This window comes from Eumetopias jubatus, unplaced genomic scaffold (assembly GCF_037043125.1).
Source record: "Eumetopias jubatus isolate StellerSeaLion01/CBP00866 unplaced genomic scaffold, mEumJub1_p1.0 scaffold_1, whole genome shotgun sequence".
Classification (NCBI taxonomy): Eukaryota; Metazoa; Chordata; class Mammalia; order Carnivora; family Otariidae; genus Eumetopias; species Eumetopias jubatus.
The window spans coordinates 89,124,973-89,137,075 of record NW_028274807.1 but is presented as its reverse complement, the minus strand read 5'-3'; the positions used below and the strand labels follow the sequence as shown (position 1 = coordinate 89,137,075).

Below are 12,103 nucleotides of genomic sequence, written 5' to 3'. Positions count from 1 at the left end.
CAGTACAGTTATGACTCATGGAATTACCTGAAGTCAACCTCAAGCTTCCTGAAATTTTTAGAACTCTGAATCCAGTCATTTTCAGGTCTAAACCTAGGCCAAGCCAAATGGTGTTTGGTCTTCTCTCCCTTCCTATTCCCTCCCATTGGAAAACACTGATATGATTGCATTGACTTCGTTTTTACAAACTTTGATCTTACCCATTTAATTGTGCTGATCACTAGGGGGTCAATAGAAAGGTAGACAAATTCTCTGACCTCAAAAAACATGTAGGAGAAGCAGAAAAAATGCAAATGAGAATTAGTTCAAACAAGTGATGTATGTGCAAAAGCTTCCTGCTACACTGGGACCAGAATAATGGTCCTAGGTCTGATCCAAAGAAACCTGACTTGCGGGGATTGGTGCTGGGGTGTGAGTCATGGGTAGTGCCTGGGCATCCTCTGCACAATGCTCCTTAAGATACAATGTGGCTACAAAGCTCTGATGAACTCACTCTAGCAAAGCCATCCCCACTCGAGCAGCTCTCTTGGCGCTGGGCTTTCAGGTTACAAGATGATGCTGTCATCTGTCAGAGTTAAACACAGTACTGCTGATGGGGTTATTTCCTCTGCCTGATTTCTCACTCTCAGCACTTAACTTGCTTGAAATGGTAATGTGTGATGGTATGCCATACACATCCTTTGGCCCTCCTGGCTTGCCAAGTCTGCATTTTTCAGCTTTTTCTCCCTGTGCCCTCCTAAAATTAAATGAATTACCTCTAAAATACCTGAGAGCACCCACCTGATTTACAACTGCCCTGTAACCCTGGTCATAGAACAGCAAACTTCTTCTTGCTATCTACTGAATGATGCTAAACTTATGCAGAACAACTCCGATTTTCTTTACTCTTTTTGAAACGTCTGATTTTTTTTGAAAGGAAGTTACTAAACTATTTCATCTACAGTAGCGTTTGTTTAAATATTTCATTAAAAATATTTGCAGCCTGAGACAGTTAATGTTGAATTGAAAACCAGTTAGGTTTTTCAGTTAATTTTTTAATGCCTGGCAGCTGGAATACATCACTGAAATGCTGACGCTGTCTTATTTAAATTAGCATTGCCTGTGAGGCCAGGAGAAGCTATTTAAGACAAACCTCAAGAAGGCTGGTGAAATAATAGCTGAAGTTATGTGATGTCAGCCAATTCCTCAGCATGGAACAGCTTTGTGAAGCCAGAGTTGTTATCCTTCACTGAGACATAAAATCTATATCTTGATCGTTTCAGTCATTAAAGGTCCTATAGGAATTGTAGGTGGGGGGGAGTGTGCGTTCATCCAGTGTGTTGGCCAAAGGTCAGTTGGGATGGTTCTGCTTTACCTTTTCAATATGGTCACGGTTTCATTTAGATAGAATCAGAGTACAGTTTTTGGAAGGGCCCTGGGCTTGTCATTCTATATATAGTTTGCTTTGAATGAAGAAATAGGTTTAGCAATCAGAACGACCCACAGCAAACCCTATTGGCAAAATGCCAAAGTGGCAGAGGGATCTATGGAGTCTCTTTATGTGTAAATTTTTTAAGTCACCATTTTCTTAAACTGTAAGGTAATTTTAATTGAATTGATTAATCAGCAGCCTACCAGCGCTTTCTGTATGAAGGAGGAACCCCTTTCTTATTTCCATAGTTGAGTGGGAAGGGAGGGGGATTATTAGATTGGGGGTAGAGGTGGGGAGGGGAAGGAGACAGCAATGTAATGATCTAGTTAGAAATCCCTGCCCACCATTCTGTTTGTTATCATTATGTCCCTAGAGGGCAACAGAGCTTTTAATCTGTATATGGAATAATACTGCTTATTTTATCCATCTCACAGGGTTGAATTATGATCTAATATGATGTTTGTTTGTCAATGGTAAATCCTTATGTAAATGTCTCCTTGTAGAAAGTGAGGTGGCCCATATTTAGCATATTTTGATAATAACTTGATACTTGTCTAGAAAATACAACACACATAAACCATGTAAACAAGAACGGTCCTCAAGGAAATCATGATTATGATGAATGGAATTTTGTTTTCAGTTTTCTCCACTACTTTTTGGCGGTCTGTTCTCTCCCAGTATCCTCCTGGTTATTGGAGTGCCTACTTTAATGACCCCTACCCCAGCAGAGAACTCATGTTATTGTCCCAAATCCTCCTATAAGAGAACTTGTTCTTCCCTAATAAGTGGCAGTTACTTTTATCTGTCCCCTCTCCAATGATATACACATTTCTGATGGTCCTAAATGGACCTTGTGATACAATTCTAAATACCTCATTTTCCTACTTAGGCATTTTATAAAATGCTAACATTTCTGAAGCTGGGAGATATCTGCTACATGGTTTGTTTCTTTCCTACTATCCAACAAAAGCTATTTTTAAATTGATTAGCTTACAATCTGGGAATCTTGGAATTGGGAATACAGTATATAGTTCAGAGGAGATTTGAAAAATTTAACATTTATTTTTGGCAGGTGATTCAATCACAGATTTAAAATTCAAAGGTAATAAACAGGTAGACAATGAAAAGTCTTCCTCCTAAGCCTATTGTTTCCACCAGTACCTCCCTCCAGAGGAAACACCATTTGTAGTTGAGCGTATACAGTTTTTTCTTTTTTTAATACAAATGACATTTAGAATTTTACCACACATCATTTTTTTCCTGTAAAAATTGTGTCTTAGAGATTGTACATCTCCAGTGCATAAGTAGCTTCATTGTTCTTTTTAAAAACTGAATATTATTCCATTGTATGGATGTGACATTATTTAACCTTCGTAGAATTTTTTAATTTTTTTTCTTTAGCAATATGAGGCCCCAGAATTCCCATATCCTTCACAAGTCAGTCCATAATCAAACTTGCCAAAGCTTTTTATAAAAGTAAGAGATATTTTATATACCTTTTATGCATTAAAGACAATTATAGTTATTTTTCTGTGAAATGCCAGTTCATGTTCATTGACTATTTTTTTATTGGCTTTTCAGGCTTTTTGTTTTATGTATTACAGAAACTAGCCATTTGTCTAGAGAATGAATTGTTAACTATTTTTGTCCCCAGGTTTTCAATTATCTTTAGTTTATGGTAATTTTTGTCATGCAGGAAACATAAGTTTTGGGGTAATTAATGTTTTTTTTTTTAATCTTCTGGGTATGTTCTCACACTCAAAAATGTCTTTCCCACTCTAGGATTATTAAAAATTATCTTCCATTGTTTCCTCTATACTTTTATGATTTAGAGTTTACCCTTAAAAGATGGATTCATCTGGAATGTATTGTGGTACAAGATACCATAGGGTGGATACGATTTTATTATTTTAGTGGAGATTTTTTATTTAAACCCAACAGTTTGTTTGTAATGTGGCTATTTAAGGTTTAAAATAACACACCTCTTTTTATTGTTACACAAAAGCCTTAAGTGGAGAGAAAGAAGGAAAGAAAGAAAAGAAAGAAAGAAAGAAAGAAAGAAAGAAAGAAAGAAAGAAAGAAAGAAAGAAAGAAAGAAAGAAAGAAAGAAAGAAAGAAAGAAAGAAAGAAAGAAAGAAAGAAAGAAAGAAAGAGAAAGAAAGAAAGAAAGAGAAAGAAGGAAAGAAAGAAAGAAAAAAAGAAAGAAAGAAAGAAGAAAAGAAAAAAAGAAAGAAAGAAAGAAATAGGTCATCTGTTATCATGTGCCTATTGGTAGGAATCTTAAGTTAACCAGGGAAGAGGAAGGGGAAACGGAGTAGATATAGGGCTGGGGGAGGAGACATGAGTTAGAATAAGAACAAGGACAAATGTCTTTATTTTTTTATCTTCACTGTTACAGAGTGCTCTTTAAAGCATTCATTAGTACATAAATATATTTTAAATATAATTTGAAGTATTTCTTTTTTTTAAGATCTTATTTATTTATTTGAGACAGAGAGAATGAGAGATAGAGAGCACGAGAGGGAAGAGGGTCGGAGGGAGAAGCAGACTCCCTGCTGAGCAGGAAGGAAGCCCGATGTGGGACTCGATCCCGGGACTCCAGGATCATGAACTGATCCGAAGGCAGTCGCTTAACCAACTGAGCCACCCAGGCGCTCAAATATAAAGTAACATTTCTTCATATTTAGGAAGAAGATTAAAGTTTTAAAAATGGACAGAATGAAATGAGAACTAGACTTTTCACTTTGGCAGTTCTACTGGTATATACTAGAGGAATAGCAATTCTGCACCATTTAAAGCTGAAAATGCTTTGTTAACACTCTGTAAGTAGGTGATTAAACCTTTGCAGAAACCTTGAGATAACTGGAGATTTTGAAAATCCTATCTTATGGGGTTGAAAATTTTCACTTAAAAAAAAGATAAAGAGCTGGTTTCTCTCCATACTCAATTTAATCTTTAATAAACGCATTGTAAGATAGTTATTGATTAAAAAAAGTTTACCATTTGAAAATATATTCTATGTATAAGAAACTCATTATCAGATGCTGGCGTTATATGTTAAATGAGTTTCCAGTTTAAAATATTAAAGTGAGTCAGTAAGCATAACTTCGTGTTTCCTCTCAAAGATTACTAAAGGAGATCTGTAATGCATTATGAGGAACTGAGGATGGATAGCAACTTGAGGTGCTGGCATAAAAATACAACCAAAATAAGTAAGGAACTCATGATGTACACACATAGTAACTAAATAAACATTGAAGAAATGCCACAGATATATAGTTGGTTATATATGGTTATATATATAGTTATATATAGTTGGTTACAACCCACATCCAGTGATTATAATGTAATTTAAAAAGGGAGGAGGGGCACCTGGGTGGTTTGACTCTTGGTTTTGGTTCAGGTCATGATCTTGAGGTTGTGGCATCGAGCCCCACTTAGAGCTCTGTGCTCAATGTGAGTCTGCTTCAGAGTTTTCCTCCCTCTCCTTCCCCTGCTGGCTCTCTGTCTCTCTCTCTCTCTCTCAAATAAATTCTTTAAAAAATAAAAAAATAAAAATAAAAGATCCCTACAATTCCAGAAAGAACAAACTCAGAGAGCCGATGGTTTGAGTTCCAGCGCCCCCAAACAGCAAGCTTGATGCTCAGAAGAAGTGATGTGCTTTTAGTTGAGTCTAAAGAAAGGAAGATCTATGTCCCTGCTAATGTCAGACTGTAGCAGTTCTTTCTTACTGGGGATGGGCTGCCTTTTGTTCTATTCAAGCCTTAAACTGAGTGAAGTAAGGCGTCAACATTAGGGAGAATAATCTGCTTTAGTCAGTCTACCAACTCAAATGTAAAACTCATCTGAAAACACCCTCACAGACCTACCCAGAATAATGTTTGACCAAATATCTGAGTACCTAGAGGCCCAATCAAATTGACACATAAAATTAACCATCTCAGTGCCTATAACAAGAAATCATTTTTTAAATACCCATAGGCATCATTATCACGATTGGAACATTACTATATTGTGAAAATCAGGAAAACCAGGGAGATAAATTGTTTCCATACAACTGAAGTTACAAAATAATACTGAAATGAAAAGAAAGTGATTTAATTTTGTTTCAATGTATAGAATGTGGTAATTTTATTTTGAATCTTACACTTGCTGTTGGAGTAAGTAATCACCTTAGATTTCCTACAAATATAGAGTGAATATTTATGTGTGCAGGGGAAAGCAAAGTGTGGGAGAGGTAAAATGTTTGAATTATTAAACAGATTTTTAAATACTTTAGAAATTTAAAATTAAAATTAAAATTTAATTTAAAAATTTAAATTTCACATTAAAATGTCAGTGTGCCTTGGTATCACTATTCAATTAAGGTAAATGTTGACTTAATTTCTTTGTATTTCACTTATGTGATCCTTTACGATAAGGTTTTGCCTTTCAGCCTGAAAGTATAGCGGCAAAGAGCATGCAGCTTTAGGATCGAGATGGTGATTTCATTTGAGGTCTTCAATAGACTTGTGGTGGGAAATTAAACAAGTGACATAACCACAGTCATTGCCTGAACTTGCTTATTTTATGAACTGTAATAAAAATACTTGTTATCAAATGTTAAGTATGGAGCATTTTGAACCCCTTGGATAAAATACTTAATTTGAATTTACTCAGCCTTGTAAATAAATTTAAAAGATTAATTGACCTGCACAAATTTGTTACCAACCTTCTCTTTCCCATGGTGGCTAACTTCTAGTAAAATGAAGGAAATTAACATTTCTTTCTATTTCCTTCTCAGATGTAAGTGTTCACAGGGGTTGAGTAGGTCATTATCTCTTACCTGATAGAGATCTACTACAATCCACTGAGGTGTTGTGTGGGAAAACACTTCACATTAGGATAGAATACAGATTTAGGATCACTTAAGGTCTATGAATTTGGCCTAGATTATAAAGTAATGAATAATAAAAAGTTTTAGAGAATAGGGTTTCTATGCCAGGAATGTTCCCTCTAAAGTGAAATCCCTAGATGAAATGACTGGGGGAAAAACTCCAATCCAAAAATTGGGTTCTTTTTCATCCTATTTGACTCTGAAAATAGCTAGGAAGAAAAGCACCAAGGAACAAAATAAACACAGGCTTGAGGGTACAGCACTTCCTCCCCTCATCACTGGTTAAATCACAGGAGAATAGGCAGCAGAGGATGAGGTGGTGAGAAAGAGAGACAGAGAAACAAAGAGAGGAAAAATGTATGAGCTGGTGCGCTAAGTCCTCTACAGAACTTTTCAGGGAAACTCTGGGCTTTGTAGGTAAGGAAGAGATCCTAGGAAGGTTCTTCAGGGAATTGTGTTGTCCCTGATCCTCAAATTTTGGGTTGTCTTCTTGTACTCTAGGCTCCCTCTGTACATAGTCAATATTTAGCATCATCGATGTAGTTTAATAGATCTCAACCATCAAAATACAATTTAAAAACAATTCTAAATAACGCTCATTCTGTTGGCATCTCAGTTGGTTTACAAAAGAAGGTTTTATAGATGACTGACAGAGGTGGTAATACAAACCTTTAGGGAAAAGATAGATTTGTTAGTAAATGGGTGAAATAGAGCAAGCCACAGTAGGGAAAAGAATGTGGAAGTATTTTAGGGAATGTAATTCTGAAGGCTGGATATTGCCCTTTAGATTTGGTCGAAAAACAGAGAACATGTAAGTGTAGCTAGAAGGAATCACAGAAATGGAAGGTGCTGAAAATAGTAAAGCTAGGCAATGGGATTAGCCATGGCAAGAACAGAGAGACTAGGGTATCTATAATGGCTTCAAAAAGAATGTCCTGGCCTGGTGAAAGGCTGAGGCAAAACAAGAACTGTGCTTTGAGAAACTTGTAGAGCAAACAGAGAATGCAAGAATTGATTGCAGTGGGCTCATTGGTGTCTTTTTAGCAATTTGCATATATGGGAAACACACTTTTTGACAAAGGGAAGCTATTATATAGCAATAATGACTAAATAAAAATAGTATCAAATATTACATTTAAGTGGCTCAGTCAGTTAAGTGTCTGCCTTTGTCTCAGGGAATGACCCCGGGGTCCTGGGATTGAGCCCAGAGTCCCCAGAGTCAGGCTCCCTGCTCAATGGGGAGTCTGCTTCTCTCTCTCTCTCTCTCTCTCTCTCTGCCCCTCCCCCCAGCTCATGCTCTCTTCTATCTCTCTCTCTCGAGATCACTCTCTCTCTCTCAAATAAATAAATGAAATCTTAAAAATATATATATTACATTTAAGTTTCACATTTTTTAACTTAATTCTTTCAGAGACACATATTGTGGAATTTAGAATTGTTGGTTTTAAATTCATGCTAATCATCTGTTGAGAAAAAAAATTTTTAATATTTCAGAAGATTGTATTCCTATTGTTTAATTAAAAGAGGAAATAAAACACACAGATAGCCCCTTCCACTAGCAGGTCCGATTCACTTCACTGACTGAAAGAAGAGCAGGAAATGAAAGAGTAACAGATGTTCAGATGACCCATCATTTCCAACATCTAAATTTTGCAACTTCGCACACATGCAAAGAAAGAAGCACAAAGAAACGTCTCAGCCTGGCAACTCTGAGGAATTGGAGTGACAGGGACAGAGAGAAAAAAAATTTCTAAGGAAATTTTTCTAACAGAATTCTAAGGAAATATCAGCATGGCTGATATTTGGAGTAAATATTAAGAATTATAAATACAGGTGGCGCCTGGGTGTCTCAGTCGTTAAGCGTCTGCCTTCGGCTCAGGTCATGATCTCAGGGTCCTAGGATCGAGCCCCGCATCGGGCTCCCTGCTTGGCGGGAGGCCTGCTTCTCCCTCTCCCACTCCCCCTGCTTGTGTTCCCTCTCTCGCTGTGTCTCTCTCTGTCAAATAAATAAACAAAATCTTAAAAAAAAAAAAAGAATTATACATACAAAATGAAATGAAAGCCAAACCTGTATTTTCACTGATGTTGAGTAGGATACATGTCTCAAATATAAGCAAAGGGAAACATGTAAGTAAAGGGAAAATAAACCACTTGTAAAAATGATTTCTAATTTTGTTGGCTAAGCATTTGGGGAGATAAAAGATTAGATTCTATCAAATCCTTATTTAAAACATAAAAGGGTATAACAGTAACAGTCTAGGTTTCACAAATTCAAATGCATCCGGGCACCATTCAGTGAATGTGAATGAGTGAAGCAGGCTGGGTATGAGACTCCGATGATAGGACACCTGTGAATGTCTTGCTTGACCAAAGCATTCAAATTCAATTAGGAAAAAAAATCTAGTCTGGCTGAACAAATACCTTCAAAGGTGCCAGTTGTCAACAGCTGGAGCTGTCAAAAGTACTTGGAATTCTGCACATGATATAAAGTGGTTTCTTTGCTTTTCATAATCTAGTACTTAAGGGTAGCTCTTCTTTGGGAATATTTAAAATCTACCTAAACTGTCCCAGGTCAATTTAAAACCTTCAGGAATCTTAGCCCCAGGAGTAGATCAGTAAGTGAAAGAGAATTAACTCGCTTTTCAGAAAATCAGACTTTCAAAAGAAGCAAATTGGTGGGGTTCACGATAAAAAATTAGGTTTTTATGCTTTACTCAAGATACATATAAGTGACATTAAGATGAAATCTTGCCTTGTTTATAAACGCTCACACAGGCTTTCCATGTTTTATTGCAAAGATCTTTCTATTAGGTCCTCAAAGAAAGTTGGATAGATATTGAAACATTATTATATGTTGGAAAAATCTAGCACTGTAGTTGAAAAAAGTTGCGACAATTCATTTTCTAAATATTAGACTACACATTTCCAAATCTTTTGATCAGTTATATTTAAAAGTATTTTTGAAATTATATCATGCCAAAGAAACATAGGGGGGTGTTGAAGAGTCAGTGTTTTGATTCAATGACAAACATGTATTGAATACATACTTTCTGCTTGATGTGAGATGTAAATGTTCTCATTGCTAATGTCTTACTTTTCTCATGATTACAGCTGACGAGACTGGGATTTTTCCATTAAAGTTTCATACTTGAGACTTGAGGGAATATACTTTTAAGAATAAATGGAGAGGGACGCCTGGGTGGCTCAGTTGGTTAAGCGACTGCCTTCAGCTCAGGTCATGATCCCAGGGTCCTGGGATGAGCCCCACATCAGGCTCCCTGCTTGGCGGGAAGCCTGCTTCTCCCTCTGAGCCTCCTCCTGCTTGTGTTCCCTCTCTCACTGTCTCTCTCTCTCTGTTAATTAAATAAATAAATAAATAAATAAAATCTTTAAAAAAAAATTAAAAAAAGAATAAATGGAGAAACTTCCTTCTGTGGTTTTCAAAAAACATTCTAAGAAGAATGGAATTATAACCTACAAAGCCATCTTTGTAAATTTACTGGAAAACTTAAAAAAAAAAAAAACCTAAGCCTTTTGGGGACTCAACATCATTTTAAAATATTTCAAATTAAGAGTCATTTCAGTTCATAATAAATCTATGATAAAAATGCTTTTGGACCACCAACAGCAAGCAGAATTTGATTTGGTCCAGTGCTAGTCACAGTTTAGTGAACGTCAGAATCATAGGGAATTGTCACAACATAGGTTCCTGGGCTCCATCCCTAAAGGTTCCTATTCCCATTCCAGAGGACAAGGGGGTAGCCTAAGCATATATAGTTCCAATAGGTTCCTGAGTGACATGGATGCAGCTGATCTATGGACTGTATTTCGAGTAGCACTGATTTTGGGGTGCCCCAAGAAGCATAGTATATGCTAACAATTTAAATTATGTTTTTCAGAAAAATCATTTCAACTGTTCCAGAAGAGCTAAGTGCCAAGAAACCAACGTCAGTTCTGTACAGATACAAGGTGATGCGGATTATTTCATCAACCATCTTGGAGTTCCCACTGTGCAGTTTGCCTTTGAGGACATCAAAGCATTAGAGGTGATTGTTCCTAAAATTGCAAAACCACACACACACACACACACACACACACACACACACACACACACACAATATAGCAAACATGCAGAATTTGATTTTATCCTGGCTATCTATCTTTCTTACCAAGTAGGTCACTATAGGAGGCTGCTTCATTTAGAGAGTTATTCTTGTTGTTCAGAGGCTTTGTAACAGTATTTGAAAACATCAGCTCTTTTCAGTAGTGTTGAATTCGATTTAAAAAGATTTATACTGTCACTCACATTTTCACAGTGTGCTTTGCAACAAGAAATTTGCAGTAGTTGGATTAACATCAAAACATAATTGTAATCTTCAGTATTCACAGAAACAGACGACATGGACAATAGATTCTCCTCTCCTTGCCCAAGGGAAAATGCGTTTCACGTTCTGTATATTAATGTGAGTCTTGTGGGTTAGCTGCCCGAAGTTTGTCAATAGTTTGCCTGCCCAAAAAGATACTACTTTTTTTTTATGAGAATAGGAGGTTTTTTTCCCCCCGAAGATTATCACAGTCCTGATTTACCTTAACTAAGTCTGTGTTCATCTATCTCTTGGACTTCAAACCTTTCGACCTTTCTCAGAATTATGACACAGGGAACTGTTTCTCTGCAGATCTAAGCCTGTTGGAATATTTTACCTTTCACAAGTTGTGCATGCTTTATTGGGAGCTATTTGAAAGCTGGGTAGCCTGATTAAGGTAATTATTATATTAACAATATAAATAGTGTCTGGAAAATAGAATAAAACCTGCTTTGTTTTTCAACTATAGGTGCTCCTGAAAAGTTGTGTTTAAACATTTTTATAGGCTCAACTTCAGGTATGGGGTATCTTAATTTCTGAGAGCATTAGCGATATTTCACTTTCTGTTTCTCAGCAGCACTCCCACACTCATCCCTGAGTTCCTTTGTAAACAGCTAATGGTCACTAACGACTTAAATTCATGGAGGGAGAGACTCCAGGTGAATCCTATTGTAATGAGGTGAATTCTTACATAATGGAAAAGTTATCATTACAATTTACCTGTTTTTTTAATTGTTATTTTCGTACGCTATTGTTGTGTAAAAATGGGATACGTGTGTAGGGGTAGTTTTTTACCAAGCCCACTATATACAGTTTAATGAAACCAATGTATTAAGACAATAACTCATTTTTAATTTTCCTGCTTAATATCTTTTAATATTTCTTCATCATCCTCCTACCTCAGCCCATCCAGCTCCTGTCACGTTAACATGTTGAATGATATCTTTTATTCCATCCCTGTCTAAATCATCATGGTTAAATATTAAGCCAAGAATTTGACAGACAGTGTAGTATAGCATAAGAATGGGTCTATACTTGACTCTGACACTTATGAGACAAATGAATTGACCTCTTTCAGACTTGTTTTGCAGATGAGGAACCTGTTATACTTTTAAGGAATCTACTTCTTAGAGACCTGGTAAGGATTAAATGAGACTGCATGGAAGGGATTTAGCTAATACTGAGCCCATAATAAGGCCTCTATCAACTATAGCTATCATCACAGGTATTATTATCTGATTGTAGGTTCAACATATTAGTGTGGAAGAATCTCCAAACTTTTTTGACAAGAACACCTTAGTGGAAAGGAGGAGCTTGTTATTTATTAAGGAAAACAAGCTTCTAAGGCTGAAGAGGTGGCATCTAATGAGGATCATCGGGAGGATCTGATTAGTCAGTAGAAAGATTTGGAAACAGGTCACAGTAAAGTTCTAAGAAGACACTGTTATCACT

The 12,103-nt window shown here is 36.4% G+C and overlaps 1 protein-coding gene across 2 annotated transcripts in view; it reads left to right on the top strand.

Moving 5' to 3' along the window:
• NAALADL2 (N-acetylated alpha-linked acidic dipeptidase like 2) overlaps window positions 1–12,103 on the top strand; it is a 690,507-nt gene that overhangs the window by 458,098 nt on the left and 220,306 nt on the right. Inside the window, exons 10-11 of one of the 2 annotated variants that reach the window (XM_088019029.1) lie at window positions 4,738–4,746; window positions 10,187–10,333. In XM_088019029.1, the coding sequence (XP_087875155.1) occupies window positions 4,738–4,746; window positions 10,187–10,333 (156 nt within the window). The remainder of the gene's footprint in view (window positions 1–4,737; window positions 4,747–10,186; window positions 10,334–12,103) is intronic. The other variant, XM_028101069.2, reaches the window with a different exon arrangement.